Source organism: Amphiprion ocellaris, chromosome 21 (genome assembly GCF_022539595.1).
Source record: "Amphiprion ocellaris isolate individual 3 ecotype Okinawa chromosome 21, ASM2253959v1, whole genome shotgun sequence".
Classification (NCBI taxonomy): Eukaryota; Metazoa; Chordata; class Actinopteri; family Pomacentridae; genus Amphiprion; species Amphiprion ocellaris.
This window is the reverse complement of record NC_072786.1, coordinates 25,018,404-25,045,213: the sequence shown is the minus strand read 5'-3', so window position 1 is coordinate 25,045,213 and position 26,810 is coordinate 25,018,404. Positions and strand designations below refer to the sequence as shown.

At 37.6% G+C, this 26,810-nt stretch overlaps 2 protein-coding genes across 3 annotated transcripts; one reads left to right on the top strand and one right to left on the bottom strand.

Annotated features, from left to right (window-relative positions):
- Positions 1–252: 252 nt before the first annotated feature.
- Positions 253–11,845, bottom strand: ccdc107 (coiled-coil domain containing 107). 2 transcript variants are annotated; one of them, XM_023296260.3, is made up of 6 exons: positions 11,500–11,845; positions 8,584–8,801; positions 8,428–8,497; positions 8,201–8,291; positions 6,627–6,736; positions 253–4,119 (listed from the first exon to the last, which is right to left on the bottom strand). In XM_023296260.3, the coding sequence occupies exons 1-6, from the start codon at positions 11,639–11,641 to the stop codon at positions 3,725–3,727; spliced, it is 1,026 nt and encodes a 341-aa protein (XP_023152028.2). In that variant the 5' UTR covers positions 11,642–11,845; the 3' UTR covers positions 253–3,724. The 2 variants fall into 2 exon arrangements, with proteins under 2 accessions (XP_023152028.2, XP_023152029.2); XM_023296261.3 differs by having other exon boundaries at positions 8,584–8,798.
- Positions 11,846–15,574: 3,729 nt separating this feature from the next.
- glipr1a (GLI pathogenesis-related 1a) lies at positions 15,575–25,349 on the top strand. The gene is made up of 6 exons (XM_023282872.3): positions 15,575–15,842; positions 17,779–18,027; positions 18,157–18,269; positions 19,528–19,613; positions 19,923–19,949; positions 21,291–25,349. Exons 1-6 carry the CDS (start codon positions 15,672–15,674, stop codon positions 21,443–21,445), a joined length of 801 nt encoding a protein of 266 aa, XP_023138640.2. The 5' UTR covers positions 15,575–15,671; the 3' UTR covers positions 21,446–25,349.
- Positions 25,350–26,810: the final 1,461 nt, after the last annotated feature.

Here is a 26,810-nt window from a genome sequence, read left to right as displayed (position 1 = left end):
GTTCACTCAGCGGCCGCATGACACACAACATTCAACACAGAAGTGTAAATATGCATAAAGGGAAATAAAAGATACCAAACAACTTTTAAATACAGGCAAATTAAGGCAAAGATTTGCGGTTTCCAAGTTGTGGCAATAAATCTAATGTGTAATGTCAGAACTCAGGAGTGAACAGTGAAAATATGAGGCTGAACCAAACATCCCGTGTCTACAGATCAGATCTTTCAATGTAAGGCAATGACTGGACAGCAGTAAGAACTCATGCTTTGGTTTAATATCACCTCACAATAAATGTTATATCACAGGGGCATCTCATTTGGCTATATATATATAAAATTACAACTATTTCTTAATGTCATTTTTACCACATTTTACTACATTAACATTTGGGCTACTATCACAAAGTTTTATCACAAAGATTTGTGCTAATCTGCAACAGATATGGGCATAAGGTGTGGAAGTGATCAAATATATCGAGATTAATATTAATGTTACTCCGGAAGCCATATTCACAGTTATGACTGTGCTTTTTGGTACCAAAGACTTCTCTTTTTTAAATCTGGACTTGAACTACTTTGGTGCATTTGGAAATTTAGAAGAGCGTTCTGATAGTAGCTCGAGGTACAGAGAGCATAGAAACAACCACAGTGAGCTCTCATCATCACTAGTTCAAATAAATAACTGAAATATAAGGCAAAGACTTAAATGAAGTCAGTATCTAACAATCAAAACCTACTTAAAAAAAACAAATAAAAAAAAAAGGAAAGCAGAAAAATGTGAGATAATGCATTTCTGGCTGATGAAATGATTGTCAATCCTCCTAAATTCAAATGTCATGCAGTCACAATGTGCACACAAATAAAATTCTAAGAAATGAAAAACATGCAGTTATGCTTTGATGTATAAACAAACATGCCACGAGCCCGAGTTCACACTTCCACGATATACGGTTATATTCTGTAGCCTAAACAGCATCCAGCAGCAGCATTAGTGTCAGTCCATTTAAGATATAGTCAGAATAAAAAAGAACGTTTTTCATAGTAAGACTCCACAGTTTTCTCAAACCTCATACAAGAGTAGTGTGAACTAAATAATCACACCTGGCACTGGTTGGATTCTTACTATTCCAACAGCAACCTGAGGGTGGCAGCACAGTACGGTGCAGGATTAAGATGCAAAAGCCCAAAACTCTCAAGCTCATGTCCTACAGTAGGTATCAGGGGAGAAAAAAGGAGGACCACAGCAGACATTTGGAGCTGTCAGAGCAGGATGAGCACCTGAATGCATCATCAGTACCCACTAGAAGGTTAAAGGCAGACAGACATGAAACAACCTCCTGGATAATATGTCATTGAAATGTTTGGCTTCAGCATCCAGGCCGGTGCAAATTTAAATAACTAGTAAGTGCATATAAACAAAATCTGTTTTAAAATGTTAATATTGGTGTTATAAAATGTCAACAGAACAGCGAAGGATGTTGTTGGCTCTATTTTTATGTCTGCACAAAGACTGAAACAAGTAGCACTTTGTTATGCTGGGATGTTCCAAAGTTATACCCTCCTCAAAGGCAAAGGTTTGTCTCCAATTTCCTACTAAAAAGCTGTTATTTCCAGATTGTGTTGTGAGAGTGTGAAGCATAGGTCACATCATGCATACATGTTCTAGTACAGCTTTCTGAGGGTAAGATGGAGATGAAAATTATGGTGCTGTTAAGGTTGTTTCATTCAGCAAAGGTCAAGTATGGACAAAAATGTGACAACAGAATCCTTTAGAAGGGGGATTTCTGTTTCTGTGTAGCAATACGCCTCCAAAACCCCAGTAACACCCGTATTAAAGACCCCTTCCAATGACAATCCCATTTTTCACCTTGTTAACATCTCCATCTGGTGTTTCTTCTATACCGGAGGACGTATTATGAGCGAAACACACAGTCGACACCATGAGGCAGGAACTTGCATGTTCTGAAGGATGCAACGGTGTAGAGCAGTGGTGTCAAACATAAGGCCCGTGGGCCAAAACCGGCCCACTAGAGCAGAGGTGTCAAAGGCATTTCAGTTCAGGGGCCACATTCAGCCCAACTTGATCTCAAGTGGGCCGGACCAGTAAAATCATAACATAATAACCTATAAATAAATAACAACAACTTTAAATATTTCCCTTTGCTTTAGTGCAAAAAAGTACATTCTGAAAGTGTTCACATTTAACGCACTATATTTTTACAAAATATAATGAACAACCAGAAATTTTTAAAGAAAAATAATTGCAATTTCAACTATATTAAGCCTCAGTTTATCATTTACACATTACAACTTACAGATCACAGAGTATCTACCAAGGTACAAAACATTTAGTCACATATCTGGACCGGATCGATACAGTATTTTACTTTATGATCAAAACAGCTTGCCAAGATCTAGAAATTATTTTAAATTTACATGAATTTCTACATCTGTGTAGTAATCCTGGCTACCTGAACGGACTCCCTATTAAGGAAGAAGGTTAAGCGATCCTCCTGCCTTGTAAATGTATTAAATTTATACCTGTGACTTAATGCTTTGTACCTTTGTAGACACTGTGATCAGTAAGTTGTAATGTGTAAATGATAAACTGAGGCATAATGTTGCTGAAATTGAACTTATTGAAAATTCTGTTTGTTCATACTGTTTTGTAGAAAGAGAGTTAATTAAATGTGAACATTTTCAGAATGTACTTTTTTACACTAAAACAAAGGAAAATATTTGGAGTTGTGGTTATTATGCTGTGATTTTACTGGTGCAGCCCACTGGAGATCAAATTGGGCTGAATGTGTCCCATGAACTAAAATGAATTGGACACCTGTGGTGCAGAGTTACATCTAATATGTAATATTTTGGAACAGAGTTAGAGTTACAGGGGATTACTGAATTCCTAGAGAGGGAATTTAAGCTTTAATATTGGTTGCATAGCATAAAAAAATAACATTGATGGTTTTCTCACTGCTATAATTCAATATTATTTGATTTGGGAAGTATGGCTCCACATTTCCTGTAGTTGAGCATGAAGTCAGTCAGTGATCTGTTGGCTGGAATTTAAATATCTTTCACAAATTGCCACCCTGAAAAGTAATTAGTTATTAATCATTCCTGTTTCCAGTGTACCCATGACAACTATCACTGGTTACTGTGACACTGATGAAAACCTAAAAACGTTTAGATTCTCAGGCAAGTTCATGGGTACTAAGAAGGACCTTTGAATTTGAGGTGGATTCACAGACATTTCTTTGTGAAATATATCCCAGAAAATGCGATTCTTGCCACCACCCTAATCACACCTGTAAATCAATAGAGCTCCATTATTTTTGGAGAATCCGTGACAAGGAGCTTTCTAACATCCTACTAAGACTTTATGATGTTTCATCTTTGATCTAACATTTGTTTGTATATTGCCACAAACAAAACATATTAAATTTTCATACTAGTTTCACTGACGCCTTTCTACATAAAGCACACCGAGCTAAAATATGTGATGCCTTCAGTGACGTTATGAATCTGTTCTGTTCTGAGTGACTGGAACATAAAAATAGAGCCTTGTGTGTTTGCGGTTAAAGCACTTTCCTCTCCTAATGAATGCATTATATGACATGGATGCATGTGCAGACAGCCTTTTGGAATGAAAGCATTTGACATAATAAATATTCTTAATAATCTGTCACATTTCTGTACAGTGCAGAAGTCCTACTGTGAGTTCATTCAGGCCTGTTGCGTCGCCTGAGGCCTGACGCCAGCTGATCTGCTCCGACCTCCTCAATGTTTGTCTCATACAAGTCTTCTAGAGAAGGCATGAGCTCAGAGTGCTCCAATCCTTCCTCCTCCTCCTCTTCCTCCTCTGCTGCTCTGTCATCCTCCTCCTCCTCTGCCTCCACATCCTCTTCTTCGATTGCTGCTTCCCCGTCAGATTCCTCTGGTCTGAGCTCCTTCATCTCCTCACCTTCTGCTGCTGCATCATCTCTAGCTTCTGAATGCTTCTCATAAACTTTTTTAGAAGCCTCTGCCGTTACTGCAGAGGATTGTTTGTCCGCTGTGGTGTCACTGGCCCCGAGGGACTCGATGAGGTCATCCAGATTACGTTCACAGGACGATTCTGAAAGACAGAAGATGACATACTCGACTGATAAACAATGCTTAAACAAGAAAAGCACTCAAAGCACAGTACAAGGCTGTTCATTCCCCCATATGGCACTGTCACAAATGCAGCATTTGTTTATTAGTTATTGATGATAAAAAATCACGGCACCATAGAATGTGGCCATTTAATAAAGATGTACCCACAAACTAAATGATCTTGCACTGAGCACAGGCGCGTGTTATGCATGTGTACGTTATGTACAATACCTAAATATGGCGGGTGGCGGGAGTTAATGGGACTCAGAAACACCCCCACAGTTTAATCAGTTGTTCCTGGTATCATTTCTGATGGATAAGTCCTGATAAGTCCGCAGCAGTGGATTTGTAGTAGGATCGCAATCATGTGATCGTCAATCTCACAATGATACAGAAATCTTTAACAAATCTGTGGATCCAGTCTATAAGCCACATCACTGCCAAAATCTAATCACTTGGTCCTTGTGTCAATTCTGACCTTCCCTGAAAATTTCATCCAAATCCATTATTCCGTTTTTGAGTAATGTTGCTAACAGACAGACAGACGGACAAACATACACCGATTGTCACATAACTCCGTTGCGTTCTCTGGCGGACAAATAAAGTGATGTCTGAGATACAAGCATAAAATAAACAATTATTTTTAATTTATTTTAGCAGCTGATTGGTGGTCAAAACTTCATATTTTCTGCTAACAGACGGACAAACAGACAAATCAATTCCAATCGCCACATAACTCCACCGTTCCTTGGCAGACTAACTAGATAATGGAAATTTTGACTAAAAGCTGCCATTTAGATGAAGTAATAAAATCTCAAATAACAATTACTGTAGACTACACAAGAAAATGTATTCAAATGTATAAAAATATACCAGTGAAATAAACAAACAACAAACCATGAAATAAGTAACTACATGAGAAAATCTCACAATAAATACCTTTATAAAGATCAGAGCTACAACTTTTGAGTTCAGTTTAGAGTGTAATTTGTGCCCTTTGGATCACCTCACAATAGTTCAATAAATCATGTCTCAGTTGTATAAATTTTTTCAAAGCCCGTGACGCTGACATTGCTGATTTAGCGTCATACCCTTTAAATATAAATGAAACTTAAGTACATATTTTAATTATTTACTCTATAAGCAGCAAACCATTCTAAATGTTGTCTGATGAGCAGCCACATTCACTAGCAGAGTCTGATTTGTACTGACATACAGATGGCTATGGCAATTCATGATGGAATATATTTGTTTCATTATGCATTTGACTGGAATTGTTCTAATTTCATTTGTAGATGATTCTCAGCACTCATAAGATGCCTAGAGAAGGAAATGGGTAAAATCTGTGTTTTCCTTTTTCCTGGACACATTAAGCTATTGTACTGAAAACGTTTTAGTATCAATTTTTGATTAGCTATAGCAGCCTGGGTTTTACATAGTATCATTTTGGAATGGAAAAAAGTGGCATCGCAAGTTACTAAAACCCACATATGCACAGGGGGAACATGCAAACTCCATGCAAAAAGATCCCAGGCAGGTGTAACAGGCCAGGTTAACCCCCCGGCTAAAGTATACCCAGATATATACTGGACTAGGCCAGTTTATACCTGTTGACACAAAGATTAAGCAAGTTAAACTAGGAATTGTTATTATTGTATTTTTAAGTTATTTAGTCTTTTTTTTTTTTTTAATAAAGAAGTATGCTCAGCAAGCAAATCATTATGAAAGAACATAACTATATGTCTTGGAGCTAATTACAATTAAAAAAGTTCAAATCAAAGGAAAAACTGAATTTAAAACCAAGAAAAATTTAAGCAAAACATTATGAACGAACATCCACATTGGCTGGTGTTGCTTTCATTTGGTTCTAAACAACAGATTTCAGTATAATATCTCTTTGTGTTGTCCTGGATTTGTGCTTAAACTAAGATTGACTTCATCTGTGTGCGACAGGCCAGATTAAAAGGCTTGATTTGTGCTCCATAAATAAACCATTACATCAGCATAATATCTCATAGAATATTTTGCCTAAAATCCATCCATCCACGTTACCAAAAATGTCCTTCACATTTTAAATCTGACGCTGCTCAAAGCTCATGTTCTGATCAAATGTGCAAATATAACATCAACCACATTCACAAGTGTAAAATTAGATGCAAAACACATCTCCACAGACGTGGCTGATCTAGTTGAATTTCAAATTGTGGTTTATCACAACAAGACAGGCAACAACGATGTCACACAGACCCAGTTTGTAAGCTGTGACTGCCGCATGAAGCATGACTGCATTAGCCACACATCACAATCTAGCCTGCAGCTGGAAATGCATCATCTGTTAAGCTACTGATTTCTGTATAAATATCAGCATCATTACTAGTCTAACTGCACTCAGTTTAACCTGATCACCAGCAAGCAAAATTCTAAAACCCTACAATTAGATTTGAGAAGCAAACTGCAGTCAAACACAGTCAAAAACACTGAGCCCACCATTGATGTTCAGGGGTGGACAGTCCATTCCTCTCTTCTTCATCAGGTACCGGATGGTCTGGAGTTGAGACATGATCTCATTCTTCTGGTCCTGAGCCACCGACTTCACACTGCAGACAAACAAGAACAGAAAAGTACATCAGGCCAAAGATCTCAGACAATCTGCTCTGAACACTCTAACAAAGCTGCCCTTTAACTGGAGGAGAAAAAAAAAACCAACACTAACATTTTACATTGGTAGCACTGGTGTGACTACATTTTTCACACCTACACATAATTTAAGCACACTAAAAAACATTTCACGGTGACTTTTGGTGTTTCGTAACACATTTAAAGTGTAACTTTTAAACATGGATCATTTCTACACACAGGGTGTAAATGACTGTAAGCAGGAATTAGAGTACCAATAAATGTTTTGTACATTTAACTTATTCTTTTTCAGAAGGATGATCTTTGATATAGTCAAAAGCAGCTTTTCCTTGGCAATATCATAAGCAGTGGTAAGTTTTATTATCGCATGTAACAGTCAATCATTTTTCCCATACTTAAGAGTTTTGGCTGATGTAAACGGGAGGTAATACGTTGCCATGGAGACATTTAGTGGACTGTGGATTCAAACTTGAGCCCCAGAAGCCTACATTTGTTTACATTTTGGCAACTTGCTACCATTAAAAGTACATTGAATTACCTGTTAGCTGGTCAGGTTTGTAGTGTGCGCATGATTGTCCACACAACTTTCACTTTCCATTACTTTGATACTGAAGAATTCTAAAAACCTGATGCTTCTCTGACAAGCTCTAGAGCTATGATGAGTTCTTTTGTTATCTCCAAGTAAATCTGAATGTTTATTCTCACAGAACATCAACATATGACACAGACTTATTGAAGGAATAGTTGAACGGTAGGGCAAACAGACTTCTTTGCTTTTTTAAACACTGAGAAGGTGAGAAGTGAATTTTTCATCTTTCGAATAAGTCAAGGTGCTCCTTTAATTTTGAGTAAGTATGAAAAAAATAATCAAAGCTGCACAGTGGATTGGTGGTTAGCACTGTCACCTCGCAGCTAGAAAACCCCCGATTCACGTCCCGGCTTGGGCCTGGGATCTTTCTGCATGGAGTTTGCATGTTCTCCCAGTACACGTGTGGGTTTTCTCCAGGTTTTCCAGCTTCCTCCCACAGTCCAAACACATGCTGAGTGATTCTAAATCGTCTATAGGTGTGAATATGAGTGTGCTTGTCCCCTGCCTTCACCCTAAGTCAGCTGGGACAGAGTCCAGCCCCCCCACAACCCTAATGAGGATTAAGCTATGAATAGATGATGACATATAAAAAATTATCAACACAAATGTACTGAGGTCATTGCCTTTTCTTACACCTTACAAATGTCAGGACTGGGGAACACAATAAAAAACAGAATGACTGCTGGTAAAACTAGGATGCCTGTCTGCTGAAAAAGAAGGGATGGGGCAGGGATCACGTTTCCAAACCCAATCTGTGTACACAAAGTATGAAGATGAGGTGTGGTGCACACCTGGAGACCACAGCGTGTGCAAACTAACACGGATCATGACTCACCAGTTAGTGAGTGGGTCCAGCTGGGTGAGGATGGAGTTGAGCATCCTTTCTGTCTGTGCCAGCCTTTGTTCCAGCTCATTCAACTGGTTTTCTGCGTTAAAACAAACACATAGACAAGGTGATTAAAAACCCCATGTCTGAATTACTCATGGTCAAATGCATGTGTGACTGAAGAGCACATGGACGAACATGCAAATAATAGAAGGCTGTGTGTGTGTGATACATGCCTGCTTCCACTGATTTTTTGGCCCCTTTTGCAAATTTGTCCTTTTGTGCCTTGTCATCTGCAGACTTGATCTGAAAGATGAAAACAATGAGTGATCTCCTGTCAGATTTCTAGATTTTATCAACTGAACTCGGTGTTGCATGTATATTAAAGTTACCTTCAGAAACTTGTAGGCTGCAAACACTCCAACTCCGATGGCATAGAGAGGCATCAGTGTGAACACATAACCCTTGTTGCTGTTGGATTTATATTTGTCACTCTTCAGCTCTTGCTCCATCCGTTTCTTCATCTGCTGCAAGTTCTCAGGGGTCTGATATGAGCCGGGGCCGTTCACATTGATGGGCTGACCCCTCACTGCACCCGGGCCTGGACCTGCTGCCACAAATACGACAGCATGAAAGAAGCAAGACAGTGGTGATTCATTGTTATCTCATCACTTTAGCACAGAACAACATTAGAGCCACTGTAATGATAACATCAAAAATAAACTAAAGCCTTGGGGAAACCACTTACGACCACTGAACTCACTGTGTTCGTGTTTATGAAACCAGTCTGAGATGAAAGCAGCCATTAGAAGATGGTAAACTGAGGCCATAAAGGGATGCACATGGTCTGCAACAATACCCAGACAAGCTCAAGCATTCAAACAAGTATTGTTAATGGGCCAATATATAACTGGGGGACTTTTTGTAACATAGTTGGCAGGTATCATAGTTGATGTTTTTGCTGTTTTCAGGCCTAAAATCAACATGGCCACCTATAACCAAACACCACATGACATTTTCAGAGAAAGATTCTTCTATAATATTATATAAACAGTTGAGTAAAATTGAAATTGAAAGTTATTTCTAAAGATATTGTAGTAAACCTGTTGACTACTTTATATTAAATAACTCAAAAAGCCTTGGAGTCTGGCCAGTCTTTTCTTCAGGAGGAAATGACATCATGTGGAGCAGGTCATGTGATCTGGAATTAACACACTTCCTTGAGAGGTGATTTTGTAATGGGGAACTTAGTTGAAAGGGATTTCTCAGACACAGATACAATTTGTTATTTTCCATATAAAATTTGATTTATTGCCAAAAAAGAAATATCTGTCATGATTATCTTAATAAAAAGAACACAATCAAAACTATTTCTGAATAAGCTCATTATATTATTATTTAGCTAATTAGAAGGTGGTTGTTATTAAATTCAGACAGTTATTTAGTCAACATTTTAGTGATATCCAGTCATTTTTTATTAATAAGTGATTTTATAATAAATAATTATGGAATTTGTAAAGACATGATCATAATGGACATAAAAACATGAGTTGTTTTTTTTTTTTACTTTTAATAAATATGTAAGCAAGATATATCCCATGGACTTCAGAAGTCCCTCAGTTATATATTGACCCTAGTATAAATGAAACATCCCCACAGCATTAGATCAAAAGAGGCAGCATCCTGGGCTGCTGACATGAGGCAGGTTGACTCCAAAATGTGAGCTAATTATCTACAACCTCAGCAAAAATCTCCAACTCAACAGACCAGGCTATGCTTTACATCATCGGCTGTTTTGGTGAGACTAGTAGACTGCCAGTTATTAGATGTCTGCAAAAATTCTAATGACTGGTGCAAATTCAAGAAGTGCAGCAGTTTCAGACATACTCAAACTAACCTGTCTGACAATCACTTCACAGTAAAAGTCACAGAGATCCCATTTTCTCTCATTCTCATGTTTCATGCGTATATTAACTGAAGCTCATGTGTATGTGATGTATATTTTATCGTGAACTGCTGCCAAATGATTAGATGAATAAGTAGGTGTACAGATGTTCCTAATAAAGTGCTTAGTGAGAGTATTAAGAAACATAAAATAATATAATTTCTTACTCTCAGAAACAAATCAGCAAATCCAAAAAAACTAAAGGATGAAAACAAAAATATGATTAGCCACAGTTAATTCATGATTTAACAAGGAGGGCAATTACTTTTTCACACAGGTCCAAATAGGGTGTTTCCCTTAAAACATTAAATCATCATTTAAAGACTGCATCTTGTGTTTACTTTGGTTATCTTTGTCTCATAAGTGAATTTGTTTGATGGTCTTAAACATTAAAGTGGGAGAAATAATAATCATGACATCAAATGCTGTATGTGATGTTGAGGGTAAGTTTCACTTTATGACAGGGGTGTCAAACATGCGTCCCGCGGGCCAAAACCAGCCCTCCAGAGGGCCCAATTCAGCCCTCACGATGACTTTGTAAAGTGTAAAAATTACAGAGACGACATTAACTTGTAAAAGTATAAATTTAAAATAATTCTTAGACCACAAGTTGTTTTGATCATGAAGTAAAACACTAGATTGTTCACTGTTCTATTGTCATTTTGTGTCTCATTTTTGCAATATTTTGTCTCGTTTTTGTTGTTTTCTGTCTTTTTCGGTCTGACTTTTGTCATTTTGATCATAAAGTAAAATGCTATATCATTCAGTTTCAAATCCCTGTGACTAAAAGTTTTGTGCCTTTTTGTAGATACACTGCGATCTGTAAGTTGTAATGTGTAAATGATAAACTGAGGCATAATGTTGTTGAAACTGAATTTATTTTTCAAAAGAAATTTCAGGTTGTTCAGAATATTTTGTAAAAAGATAGCTCCTGAAATGTGCACACTTTCGGCACTAAAATAAAGGACAAATCTGGAGTCATTTATAGATTATTATGCTGTGATTTTACTGGTCTGGTCCTCTTCAGATCAAACTGGGCTGAATGTGGCCCCTGAACTGAAATGAGTTGTGTATAAAGATGTGTATATTTGTAGACGGTGACTCTACTGTCCTGTATCACCTGAACTAGTATTTTAGAGAAGAATGTGTCTTTAATGACAGGTTTTCTAAGACATTAACTGTAGATGAAAACATACAATAATCACAGAAAAAGGATGTGCAGTTTGTTCGGTCAGGACTTTTATTTTGGGGGAACTAGCCAGTGCACGCGCCAGCTAACACGGCAGGAGAGAGTAGCCACACATGCTAACAGGAGCCATGCTAATGTGAGAGACACAGGAGAAAATAAAGAGACGTTTTCTACCTTTTCTGGTGTAACGAGAGTCGAATTTAGCGTCCTTGGCCGCGGTTCCCCCGCCGACACCGAACAGCCTCGGCAGGACGACGAACGTGAAGAGGACGGCCGTGAAAGCCAGAGCGACTTGTTGTGATGCAGACAGAACCATCGTCCGTTAACCGACGACCGCACCGAACACAGCTGTAACCGAGCACAGCGAACGGCTGGGAGAGGCGGTGAGAGGAGACGGCAACCGGAACAGAACCGTTCAGCCGTCAGGTCGAAATGCAGCGAAAACTACGAGACATTAGAGGCTATGAAGCAGAGAGTTCGGCCCCAACAAACAGCTGCTGCTGCTGACAGGCGCTCAGAGACGAACCTTCACAATAAAAGCTTCAACGTAACTACGTAAAAATAAAGTGACAGGAGCAGACTATTACTACAACCACCACCACCACCACCACCACCACTACTACTACTAGTACTAGTACTACTACTGCTACACCTACTACTACTACTACTGCTACTACTACTACTACTACTACTACTAATAATAATATGTTTTTGTTTTTTCTTATGCCAGTGAATGAAATAAACTGACTAAATTATAGTTATTATATATATTTTATATATATATATATATATATTATTATTATTATATATATTTTATATATATTATTATAGTATATATAGTAGTATAGTATAGTATATTATTATAGTATTAAGTATATTTTTGGCAGTATAAAATAATAATACTAATCATTTTGTTGTTATGCTACTACTAATAATAACAACATTATTTTAATTATTATTTGTAGTTGTAGTAGTAGTATAGTATAATATAATAATAATAATAATACTTTTTATTGTACTATGCAATACTACTACTAATAATATTATTTTCATTATTATTATTGCACTATTATTACTACTACTATTAATAATAATACTTACTGTTATTAATATTAGTAGTAGTTGTCATAGTATAATAATAATAATAATAATAATAATAATAATAATAATAATAATAATAATAATAATAATAATAATAATAAAGTATTATTATTATTATTATTATTATTATTATTACAGTGATGATATTGGTGATGATAAAAATCTAAAAATGACAAAATAATAATGACTAACAAAAACAACCATAACAACAAAAATATACAGTAATAAGAAAAATAATACTGATAATAATAATAATAATAATAATATATTTTATCCATTTTAAAAAAGTGATTTACAAAGACATTAACCAAAAGATACAAAATTATAACACTGAAATAATAGCAAATGAGACTGAAACACAATTGCACCAAAAACCAGCACACCCACAATGAAAATGGAATGAAATGCAGTTCTAAAACAAGATGATGTAAATCCAGGACTGTCTCACAAGGCTCGGTTTGTTCCAACATTCCTGCTTATGTTATGTATTACTGTTAGAAGAAGAAGAGACAACATGAGCGTCTTTATTGTCCTTCCATAAGACATGATACATAGGAATGAAACTGTTACACAGGTCATCAAGTGCAACATAAAACTGCAATATAAATAAATAAGAATAATGTATTTTATAAGCAATACATTGAATCTATAACAGTGGAAAGCTGTTTTATTCCATAGTAAATAAAATTTTAAAAAATGTACCAATGTACCAAAAGAGTCCCCTGCAATAAATAAAGTAATGGTTTGAAAATTTTACTACTAAATTAAACCTATTTATTTAATTATGACATGTATTTACAAATGTATTGTCTGTCTATTTTTTCAGGATTCATTTCATAGCTATGTATTTTGTATCTCAAAGGAGTATTTATTTCTATTTAATACTGAAGTGAAGGGTCTGACAGCCAGAATATAGAAATATCTGATGCTGCATAGTGTTCCTCCTGATATGAGGGGGACAGACTGTCCATTAACAGGGTGGGTGTGGTCCCTCAGGATGCTGCTGGACTTCTTGCAGTATAGATGTCAGTGATGGAGGGCTGACTGGTTCTGAGATTTCCTGTCCACAGTGGAGCAGTTGCTGTATCACACTGTGTTCCAGGATGTTGTGATGCTTTCCACCACAAACCTGTAGAAAGTAGAGAGAACCAGTGTTCCAAGTCCTACTTTAGACCAGCGATCATCACCTTGTTTTATTCACATTGATAGAGAAGTTACTGTCTTTGCACCAGGAGTTTTAGAGCTTGCTTCACATCTAGTTTTTTGTATTGATTTCCAGAAGCAACTAACTGCTGGAGAGATGTTTCCAGAAACACTGTCTTCCATTAATATTGTCTAATGTTGGAAGCTGTGGTTGTGTGGTTGATCGCACTCCTGCACTGATGCTGCTGCAATCTGAGAAGCATATTTGTATGTATTTCAATATTCCATAGCACACCACTACAGGAAGTTCAGTCTCTGTGCAGATGGGATTTGTTATAATGTCATGCAGAAGTGGATTAATAGAGCAAGTGAAATCCAACGTAATGTGACACTAAGATACACTGACAGACGCTACAGAGAATAGAGATATTTGCATCTCAGACTTCGCATGACAGCAAAAAACAAACAAGGAAAAGCCACCGGTCTAGTGTGGTAGACAATATTTAGCACTTTTTTTACATGATGGCTCAGGTAACGACATGTGGCAATGTGGTGTCAGCTCTTTTCTATAAATGTCACTGTAATTTAGTGTGGTTGATCAAGAAGGCTCGAAATGAATTTTTAGTAAACGCTTTGATGCACAATAAGTGTGTAATAGGTGAAGTGACAGATACGCTACCGTTCAAAAGTTTGGGTCACTTAGAAATGTCCTTATTTTTGAAAGAAAAGCAGTTTGCTTCAATCAAGATAACATTTAATTAATCAGAAATACAGTCCAGACAGTATTAACCCTTAGATGCATGAGTGATTGGACCCTAAGCACTTCCATAAGTGGGTCAAAAAGGACCTGTATAAGAATCAATGTGTTTTTATACCATTTTTGTCATTTAGGTTCAGAATAATAATTTGTATTATTGTTTGTATTATATTTTTGTCCACACAAGAATGTTTTCATGCTTGAAATATGTTTATTTTTCATTTTTATTTATATATAACAGATTTTGATCATTGAAAAAGAAGAATATTACACAGAGCAGCAATAAAAGAATGTCAACATCCATTTTGTTGACATTTTTCCACTGTTTTCCTCCAGCTGTTGCTCCAAGTTTATGCACTGCATCCCCTCTTATACAACATTATCAGAACAATAAGTGAGTTTTGAGAGCATTCTGAGCAGCTGGAGGAATTAACTGAGTTACTGGTACTAATCAGTACCCACAAAATGCTGCACATGATGAGCATTTTATGCTTGGAGACAGCAGTAATGGCAGTCAGCGCCTCTTAGAGCAGTAGAGGGCTGAAAACATCCTCAAAGCTAGATGCTAAAACCTCAGTGTGGTGTGCAGATTGGTGTGATGGTGAACGCTACAGCAGCTAGGTGGCGTAAGAGTAACACTAGACTGTGTGAAGACTGCATGTCTGTCTGTTCCACTTCACCTGTCATTCACACAGAACCTGCAGTCAAAATGTCTCATTCCACTTGATTTAAGATAAATTCACTTAACAAGTGACATTTCAGCAGCTTGGAGGGACTTGTTTTAAGACGATGCATCTTAAATATCTTAAGTCAAACAATCTTGAAACTATTTTGTTTTGAGTTGAATTTTACAAGAAAACTCAAAATAAGTTTAACCCTCGTGTCGTCCTGTGGGTCAAAATTGACCTGTTTTAAAGTTTGAAAATGTGGGGGGAAAAAAATATATTTTCACAGTGAAACTTCTGATGTCCACATTTTCAACATTTTTGTGAAATCTTTGAACATTTTTTGGTGGAAAAAAGAAATGTTAAAAATGTTTCTTAAGAACATTCACATAAAAATCTACCAAAATCCAGCGAAATTCGCTAGATTTTGTGTTACCCACTCACTCCAACAGCTTCATTGTGCAGTGTCATAGTGTCTGAGCTGTGCATGTTCTTATTGGCCTCTTTTTAAAAAAATAAATACGGTACTGAGGGTGGGGCGTAATTTGCTGCTCCTAAAACAGCGCATACGTCCTGTTCCTCTTTAGCTGTTATTTCCTGTAGCCGTCTGACAGATGTCAGTGTGATTCAAAAACAGCGGTTTTTGTGCCTTGGCTCGTGGCTGATCTGTCCACTGCAGCATGGGCAGCGTGGTGGAGACGTTGCTGTGGGCCTGGGTCATCCTGGACTCAGCTGTGTCCTCAGTCTCACTGCCTGACATCACTGATGGAAAGTTCATTGAAGAGTGTGTGAGGGAACACAACAGGGCGCGGTCCTCAGTCAGTCCAACAGCAAGCAACATGCTCTACATGGTAGGCACACCTGACACTTGGATTTCTCATCTTTTGTCTTACTAATATTAATCAGCGGCAGGATTGCACTGTGGTAAATTGACCTCCAAACACCACATGGGTGGAACAAATCTAATTCAGAAGGACTTCATCATAATCAAACCTTAAAAAAATGCTACAGCACCATTTGCCTTGATATTTAAAGCTATTCTTTAGCGATGGAGTGACTTAGAACAACACTGCAGCAGCTTAAGACTAAAAAGTTGCTGGTTGTATTCCTGGAACCTCTAGGAAATAAGTGCTAATGAAGACTTTGCTAACAAACAGCTTGTCTGTTCAGTGAAGTAGATGATTAAACAGTCAGATCACGAAAATTAACAAACAACTTCATAATTTACCTCTAATGGATAGATACTGCTAGATGTGAGTGGATTCACTTGTTCAGGTTTTGAATAAACTGTCTCTTCATACACACTAATACATTTTAATTGTAAAATGGTGTTGTAAAACTTAATAAATCTCTGTCCAGATGAGTTTTTCATCACTGTGTCAGAAATACTATCAAAAACACAGATGAAAATGCACATTCATCTACACTGTGCTGGTGTAACATGCATCTGTGGAAACTTCTCAGTTTCTGCCTGTCGAGATCCTCGAGTTCTTAAAATAAAACACATTTTTTTAAAAAGTTGTTTTTTTGGCCTTTTAGGCTTTAGTATATAAGACAGTAGAGAGAGAGAGAGAGAGGAAACATATTATCACACTTGAACTTGTTTCATGGCTCTTATCCTGTTATGATCCTGCTCTAGCCCCTGCCCTTCTTCTCCCTTCTTCCTCTTTTTTTCCTCCTTTTTCCCTTGGCTCCTGATCTGTTTCTTTTTTGACTTGTCCCTTTGGCTCCCTCTATATGTCATTTCTCTCCCTCTTGTCTCTCATCCCTGTGTCTTGCTCTCCCTTCTCACCTGTCTGCACTCACCTGATTACTACACCTGACTCACATTGCAGTAATTAGCTCACCTGCCCGCAACATCTCCTGTTCACTATTTAAACCCTGCTCATTCATTCCCTCCCTGCCGGATCATTGACCCACATACCCTCAAAGATTCACATTCCCTTCTAGATTCTGTTGCCCTCTGAGATTCAGTAACCCACACGCCTTCATGGACTCTGTTCCCATCTGGACTCTGCTTTTGGACTCTGTTTTCCCCTCCTCTGGATTTCCCTCACTAGAACTCAGTCTTCTTTCAGATTCTCGTTAGCCCTGCTTATGTCTCCAGCCAGTAGCTCCGGTCTCATCTCCGTTCACCCCAGATTTCCTGAGCCTGCTTCCTTACCCCTTCTGTTCAGTTCCCCCATCTTGTGAGTACCCCTCCGTAGCTTAGTTTGGTTAATAGTTCAGTTTTGTAGACTTCTGTTTTTGTAATCATAATTGCTTGTAGAGTTTTAGTAGTTTTGGTTTAGTTCTGTCTCCCCAGTTCCGTTCTATATTTATGTATTGGTTTAGTTATCTTGTTTAATAAAACTCTTTCCTTTAATTACTTGTCTGCCAGTGTCTGTGTCTGCGCTTGGGTTCTCCCGCCCCCCCCCCCCCCCCCCCCCCCCCCCGTAACATATCCAGGTTGTTTTTTCCTGATTAGACCCTTGCTTGTTGTATCTACTCTCAGATGTACGCTGCTTTGGATAAAAGCGTTATTCTAAATGAAATTGCAGAACTGTAGAATTGTAGAAGAATGGATAGTGTTTAATCCACTCACAAATTACTCTTAAAATGATTCAACATCAACTTATTCACAAAGAATCAGATCAGTGATTATCCAGAGTAACCAGGAAATAATTCTACCATTTCATTCTATTTTAATACTTTTATGTGAAATCATGGTCTATTTCTAGTAAAGATGAAGTGACACATCAAAAGAGGGAGTCAGCTGCTTCATATTTTCTGTATCTGCCCATCTAGACATGGGATGAGGGCCTGGCCATCACTGCCAGAGCGTGGGCAAGGAACTGTGTGTTTGATCACAACATCCACCTCGGTGATGCCCGACGTATGCACCCTACCTACCCCTCTGTAGGGGAAAACATATGGACAGGCTACCCACCGTCGAAGTTTGACGTAACACGTGCCATACAAAGATGGGTGAATGAAAAGCTACACTACGACTACCAAGAAAACACCTGCACAAATGTCTGCGGCCATTACACGCAGGTACTTTTTACTATTACTGACAGTGCCCTCAGTCTTTAAGAGATGAGGCCAGTTAAAAGGAGATGCTGGAACATGTTTTGCTATCTGGTCAGTGTTTCATACCTTAACTAACCTTATTGTTGTTTCCAGGTCGTGTGGGCAACTAGCTACAAGGTCGGTTGTGCTGTGCAGCGGTGCCCAAAAGGAGTCACTAACTTTAGTCCTGATGAGGGGGCTGTTTTTGTGTGCAACTACGCCACAGCGTAAGTGGAATACTTCTACAAATCACACCAATATCAAGTCTGCTTTCACATTTAAGGGTATTTGTGTGTGTATTTGTGACTGATATTGGATCGTTGTGGTTGGTTGAAAGGTTAGGCAAGGTTGCATAGTTTCCTGTGGAGAGAGGTGAGGGAAAAATACAGAGAAGCAGGAAGTGGCCTACTGCTGTGTGCATTTACCACAACCGCCTAGCAAGTGCAGTACAGTGAATGTATGAGTTGGAGTAGAGACAAAGAGAGAGAAAGTAAACTGTGTAAACCAGGCACTTACTGGGTTCAGATGTCTTCATTAAGTTGACATGTCCAAGCTGGGGTCTTATACACTACTGTTCAGCAGTTTGGGGTCAGTGAGAAATGTCCTTGTTTTTGAAAGAAAGGCAGTTTTTATCAATGAAGATAACATTAAATGAATCAGAAATCCAGTCTAGACATTGTTAATATGGTAAATGACTATTCTAGCTGGAAACAGCTGATTTTTAATGGAATATCTCCATAGAGGTACAGAGGAACATTTCCAGCAACCATCACTCCTGTGTTCTAATGCTTGATAGGCCCAGTCTAGGGGTTACTGAGTGTAACATGAAGTGCCATCCTGCCAGGGTCTCAAGCAGCACACACCACAACGTTTCCCAAAGAAATTAACAATTTATTTTCAATAAATGAGAATTAATAAACAAAGGCTGCGTTAAACAAAACTAAAATGAGGGATGAGCTCTTGTCCAAAACCATAAACAAAACCACACTAAGCTTTCAGAGAACAGGGGGAAACAAGTGAAACAAAAAGTAGCAGCTCAATCCCTTCTATCACTACTGCCGAACTTGGTTTTCTATACAGTCGAAGAATGAACGGATGGTGCTGCTGTGTGCCGATTGGGACGCCACGAAGGATGTCCTGCCCATCTGGTCCTCTCTATCTAATATATCTATCTATCTATGTTACCAGTAAAAAATTAATGAAATGAGCAAACCTAGCAAAAAAAAAATATCAGAAATTAAGGAGCAGAAAGAAAGGAGCAGAAAATACAGGGAGCAAGGTTAGTGTGTTTTCCTGCTATTTGCTCACAATAGGGGAAAAGTGGAACAACGCCAGCTTTATCCTTTAAGCTTCACCTTTAGATCACAACGTGAGAGCAAACAATGGGACAGACAAGAAGGTCTCAAACAAAGATGACTCCAGAATGACAAAAGTCTTGCTCCGTATGAGACAGTAATCTAACTTGGATGATGCCTCCTTTTGCAGTGGTAATGTGAGAGGAAGCCGGCCATATGAGTCTAAAGGGGCAGCATGCTCAGGATGTGAAGGCACATGTGAGGAGCGTCTCTGCCGTGAGTATCTAGTCTCTCAGTGGTCTTCTTGAACATCACTGAAATGTTTGCCTATTTTCAGTTAAACCACATTTTTTCTTCTTTATTTTTTGTCTTCTGGAATATTCAAGATGAGCTGATTACAACTAAATTTAGGAAGCTACAGCTAAAAAGCTGGAGTTCAGAGTCGACGCTGTTGGAAACACTGACTTTAACGATCCAGTTTACAAAACATCAGAAGACACAATATGTCTGTTCAAGGAGAAGACAAGAAAAGCTTAAAGAATCTGGCGTTCCTGCAAATTTTAATGTGCCCTACTGTCTTTGCAGGTAGCCCTGAACGAGATTCACAGAAAAGTAAGTAAGCTGGAAACTAACTACAGTTTGAAGATGGAAATGAAGTTTAGATGGGTTTTAAAATCCAAACACACACTTGTACTCACCAGCCACTTTGTTAGGTACACCCATTCAATTGCTTACTATCACAATCACATGGCAGCAACTCAAGGCTTTTAGGCATGTAGACGTGGTCAAGACAACTTGGGGAAGTTTAAACCGAGCATCTGAATGGGGAAGAGAGGGGATTTAAGTGACTTTGAATGTGGCATGGTTGTTGGTGCCAGACGGGTCGGTCTGAGTATTTCACAAACTGCTGATCTACTGGGATTTTCACACAGTAATTCAAATAACCACAGGTTACAACCAAGGAATGCAGAATACCATCTCTGAAAGCACAACGCGTCCAACCTTGAAGAAGATGGACTACAGCAGCAGAAGACCACACCAGGTGCCACTCCGTATCAATTCACACAGCTCACCAAAACTGGACAATAGAAAATTGGAAAAAATGTTGCCTGGTCTGATGAGTCTCTGTTTCAGCTGCAACATTCAGATGGTCAGGATTTGGTGTAAACAACATGAACGCATGACAAGCCGAGGGTCTGCGCCTCAAACCCTGATCTGGCCCCACTGACTGCAGCCAGGGACTGGTAGATGCGAGTTGACCTAGATCAGATGCTCATTTTCCCCCCAGAGATCACAACGACCACCCTGCGACCAGACCTGGTCCTCTGGTCTAATTCCTGCCAGCTTGCCTACATCATAGAACTGACGGTTCCCTGTGAAGACGCCATCGAAGAAGTGCATGAGCGTAAGAAGCTGTGCTACTCCAACCTAGCAGCTGAGGCAGAGGACAGAGGCTGGAAGATAAGGGTGTGCCCGGTGGAGGTCGGGTGTAGGGGCTTTGTAGTCAACACAACAGCGAAACTCCTTAGAGGGGTTGGAGTCAGTAATGCACCGTGTCACAAAGTTCAAATCATTTCACACTGGTTTATTGAACATGACAGTGTTCCTCCACAGTCACCAGATCATAATCCAATAGAACCTTTGGGATGTGTGTCGAACAGGAGATTGGCATCATGGATGTGCAGCTGATAAATCTGCAGCAACTGTGTGATGCTATCATGTCATTATGGACCAAAATCTCTGTGGAATGTTTCCAACACCTTGTTGAAAGTGTGACACCAAGAATTAAGACAGTTCTGAAGGCAAAAGGTGTCCAATCTTTTACCAGTAAGGAGTACCTAATAAAGTGTCCAGTGAGTGAATAGATATGTAGTAGTTTTGCTGTGTGGTAGTGAAGAAGTGAACAATGTAAAACAACAAACTATAATAGAAACCTTTTTTTCTTGTTTCCAGGCTACAGCTGGAGCCCAGACTTGGATCCTGCTATGACTAACAGTGACTATGGATATGGAGTCATTCTGCTAGTCAGGCCCATTGCCCTCATCATCACCTTCATCGCAGCGTTTGTAGTCCGCTACTTTTACCCTGATGTCTTCTGCTACGAATAGAGCTGCCAGTTCCACCTGAACACAGACTGATTTTTAACATTATTTAAAATAAGTTTTTCTTGTTTTGGCTGTACACAAACTCTGTAAAGTCTACATGCACATATAAAGAAACTGCAAAATATCCCTCTATTCTTTGTCCAAACTTACACCTGACAATCTGATTTATTACCCTGCTTTCATCCATCACCAACCAGCAACTGGCTACTTGTTTTTAAGATTCTCCTCATGGATGGAAACATTTTATGTCGGCTTCTCTGCAGAGACAAATGGCAGACTTCAAGCTCACAGAAAAAACAAGCACTCAACTCAATCACAGGTGAGAATTGTCAACAAGTAAATAGTCACTTTGAGACTGAACGTAAAGAATCAAAATCAACATTATGAAACATTTCACCACCTTTCAAACAGCCACAACTCCCAAAAATGTGACTATTTTGCCTCTATGAATCATGCTAGTTCTACACCATGTTCAGGGTGGTTAGTGTAGCTCTGTATACAGCAGTGCTAAGTCCAGTAACTATTTATGAAAGAATTCATGTACACTGAATATCAAGTTTGTTTGAAAACCTGTAGGAAGCTTTAACAGTATTCCTGAATGAGTGCAAAGATCAAGCTACAACAGCATTTACAGAAATACACTACCGTTCAAAAGCTTGGGGGCACTTAGAAAAGTCCTTATTTTTGAAAGAAAAGCAGTCTTAATGAATCAGAAATCCAGTGTAGACATTGTTAGTGTGGTAAATGACTATTCTAGCTGGAAATGGCTGATTTTTAATGGAATATCTCCATAGGGGTTACACATTGTGTTAGCTAATGGTGTTGAAAGGCTAATTGATGATTAGAAAACCCTTGTGCAGTTATGTTAGGACATGAATAAACGTGTGAGGTTTCATGGAAAACATGAAATTGTCTGACTGACCCCAAACTTTTGAATGGTAGTGTACATCTGGCTAAAATACACCTGAATTTTCCTTTACAGCTGCAATAATTAGTGTTTATATATAAACAAAAAGTCATCTAATTTGAAAATAGTTGCCCATAGTGATAAACTCACAGAATTATCACTGCAGTGTGCATTTCCTATCAGCTTCCAGAGCAACTGAGGTAATCATTACTCTGCCAAGGAACACGGTGAAGCTATGTGACGATCGCCATTGGTTTGTCTGTCTGTGTGTCTATAGAACCCAGACGAGAACATGGATTGGAGTATTGGTATTTTCAATCAGCCATCACTTCTTCCATTTATTTCACTTTGATTTGGCTAAAGGTGATGTCAATGTATTCTTCATAACTCTCGATTATAAAAATATGTTCCTTTTTACTGCACTAAGCAACAAACCATTGGTCCATTTAGTGCAGAAGAACAATGTTCCCTGTAATTTTTCCTGAGTGTGAGCAAACACACAAACTCCCTGAGCGTCCCTTGGACCACTGTGAGCAACATCAGACGTGTGCACTGTGGTCACACCAGCATCACATCCATTCAAGTTACATGGTTCATTAAAAGAATCAAATTACAGCATTTACATTTCTGTTAAAACACTTTGTCAACAGGAGCCAGTTGAAGGCTGCAGTGATTTTAGTGACACTACAATGTATAAGAGTGAAGTTATTGAATATTTGTCTCTCTTTACTGTTGCAGTGGTTTTGCAAATTGCAGACGGACCCTGTTCACTCCATAGACACCAATGTTATTCCTGTAGCTTGAAAGACAGCTACTTTTGATAAAACTGGGCTTGTAGCACATTGTCTGCCTTGCAACAATGGGAAAGAGGCACCGTTTATGTTTTGACAACCTATATCTAATGAGTTATTGATGCTGGAAGTCCCAATCTGTGAATATCTTTCCAACTTTACTGAACTTGGGGCCACTACCACCTAAGGAGGGATATATTTAATTTTGAAAAAAGCATTTAGCCATACTTAAAGCTTTAAGTGCTTTATTAACACGGAACTAAAAATTTTGTATTGTTTTATTATCACAGGTTCTGTCTGAAAAGAGGTGGCGTCATTTTAAACAGTGAAATCAAACTAACAAAATGTAATGACCAACCAGTGAGCAATACTGGATTCTGCAAAAACATAAACAACTTTTTTAAAAATCTAAATCTTATCTAAACACAGTTAATGTATTAACTTATTTTTCTGTGTATGCATGTATTTATTGATTTATTTAGTACTGTTAACATATCAGAGTTCTGAGTGAGTTTTTCTTAAGATAGGCAAAGGCCATTTATTTATCACATATAGGCTCTTAAATGTTTATTAAAAACTAAAAAGCATTTTTAAAAAAACAACTTAGGCATTTATTGAGTCACTAAAATACTGTAGAGTACAGACCACATCAGCATGATTCTAAGCATCCTCTGGTAAATTAACAACCAGATACTGATGTCTCTCATCATATGGACTTCAGGAGATGACTGGGGGATGATAAACTGTGACCTACTGGTTGGGTTCTCTCTGTTCTCATGTTTCTTACATGTTTGTCCCCTGACAGCCGGGTCCTAATGTTTTTTGAGCAACACACCATACTATGACGTTTTTACAATGATGGTTCTACTATGGAACCAGTTTGACATGTTCAGGTGTTCTTTGTGTGAAAACTCAGAGATTTCAGGTATCAGAAGGTGGTTTTCAACTTTCTTTGTTAACTTTCTGCTTCAACTTTAAACTAAATTTCCTTGACTAACCCAGCCCTCTGGACTTCCAGTAAGCTGTGTTCCTATTGGCTGTCCAGGTGGCTGCTTGGTGTTATCAGGAACACCTGAGCAGCTTGGTGTTATCAGGAACACCTGAGCAGCTTGGTGTTATCAGGAACACCTGAGCAGCTTGGTGTTATCAGGAACACCTGAGCAGCTCAGTGTCTTCCTGCTTTATTTAGCTGCAGACAAACATTTCCTCTGCTTCTCTTCACCATGGAACCGGGTTTGGTTCCATTGCTTCAGTTTGTTCTTTAGGCGTTGGCTTGCAGCTTCCAGCAGTAAAATAGTCTTTAATGTGTTTCTTGGTGTGTTTTAGGGCTTTGTACTGGATAGTTGTCTTGGTAAATGTGGTTCTTTAGCCACAGTTAGCACATGGTGCTAATGTGTGCAGTGATTAGAGGATTTGGTGCAGCTGTGTCTTTATCTTGGCTGTAGTGAGTCTTTAGAGGTTTTTGCTCAGACACATTCTGTATTCTTGTTTGAGAACCAACGTTGGTTGTCCAGAAGGTAAGAGTTCCTGTCCTGATTCTCTGTTCTCAGAGGTTCTCTGGTAGGCTGCAGGAGACTTTAGCGTTTGGGTTGTACTAGTTTGGTTTTTGTATGGTTTCATTTGGACGACTATCTTGAGGCTCCTCCATGTGGTTTAGTGAGGTTTTCTGGAACAGTTCTACAAAGCAACCTGCAGCAGAAGAGACTTTGAGAGTTTTTAGGAAGTTCTGGACACCAGACTTTAGAGCAGCAGAAACATTTGTCAGCAGTTTGAGCAGGAGAAGGTGAGCTTCAGAGTAGAAATGAGACAGAAACCTTCTTGACCCGTGTGGTGAGGTCCTGTACCAAGAGTTTGAGCAGGTTGTGAAGAGTCTGTAGTTCTTTGGTCTGAAAGCACAAGAAGAGTCGACTTATTAAAGGAGAAAACAGGAGATATTGTTGGTTCTTCTGTCGCTCTACAGTTTCCTTAGACTGAATATCAAGTTTATACTTTAAATGATTTACCATGTGAGCCCCAGAAGACTTCAATAAACTCCCTCCATCCCCTGGACACAACATATTTTATTACCATGTTAAATATATATATATTTTTAAATGTTTTTGAATTTTAATCATAGTTTTAGCATAGTTTTTTTTCTCTTTGCTTGTTTAGTTTTGTCATCTGTGTAAAAGGTGCTAAACAAATAAAGTTGAATTGATAAACTGAATAATTGACTAACTCATGATTGTGACAGAAGTATTTTCATTGTGATTTAAGGGTTTATTTCATTTTTAAGGTTGGGGTTAAAATCTTGACAGAAAAAGATTAAAGAAATAAACTACATAACAAAAAGCAATTAAATCAAGGGGAAAAAAATTTAATACAATAAAACTTTTTCAAAGTTTTATTAAAAAGTATTTTTTTAAATGTTTAATATTCTTCTTGTTTAATTGTATTTTTTAAATGTTTAATATTCTTCTTGTTTAATTGTATTTTTTAAATGTGTAATTATTGAAAATATTTTATCTGTAATTTTTAATATTTGTATTTTAAAAATTTTGTTTAATTTCATACATGTATCTTGTTGAATTATCTCATTCAATATTTTATCTGTTTAATATCATTTAATTGTATTTAATGCTTAACTCTATTAAACAGACAAAATATTGAATGAGATAATTCAACAAGATACAATACGTCATTATGAAATTAAACCAAATTTTTAAAATACAAATATTAAAAATTACAGATAAAATATTTTCCATAATTAAACATTTAAAAAAATACAATTAAACAAGAATAATAATAAACATTTTTTAAAAAAGCAAAACATTTAATTAGATTATTAAACCTCTAAAAAGACAAAACATTTAATTAAAAAATTAATTGTTTAATTAGAAAATTACATCTTAAAGACAATAAAACTTCAAATAGGAATTAAACAGAAAATACAATGAAGCATTTAAAAAGAAAATTAAATGTTAAAAGGTGGTAAAACATTTAAAAAGAAAAACCTTAAAGATTTAATTGAAACATTAAATATTGGGAAAGGAAAAAAAACTCAAACAAGCCGATAAAACATTTGAAAAAACAATTAAACATTAAAAAGACAAAACATTTGGAAATCAAATCAGACATTAGAAAAGAATAAAAGGTGAGAAAAGAGCAAAACTAAACGTTTAAGAAGAATCAAGCTAAAGACAAAACATTTGAAAAGACACCATTTAGACTTTAGAAGATCAAATTAAACAGAAGAGACAAAACGATCAAAAAGAGCAAAAACAGATGAAGGGCTTAAAGCGTTTTCTAGTCTGAAACGAAAACATCAAGTTGTTTCTTCAAACATTTCCTCTTTCTATGTTCTTGGTTTGATTGTGGACAGATTTACTAAGAACTCATTTCAGAAAACTGCTTTCCAGATAAAGTCTACTAGTCGTTGAAGGCATTGATCAAACTAATGTTACCTTCTGATCTCCACAAACTTTACTGTTCAGTGAAGAGAATCAAAGTTTGTTCAGGATTTCTAAAAAACCCACAGGTGAAGGTCTGAGAAGAACTCAGATGGATGTAAATGTGAAATCAAGACTCATGGTCACAAGTTTTAAGGCTTCTGTTAACCAGAAAGTTCAAACTAACAGAGAAGTACTGAGAAACTTTTAAGATTTCAGTCCTCAGACTGTCTAAAGGTTCA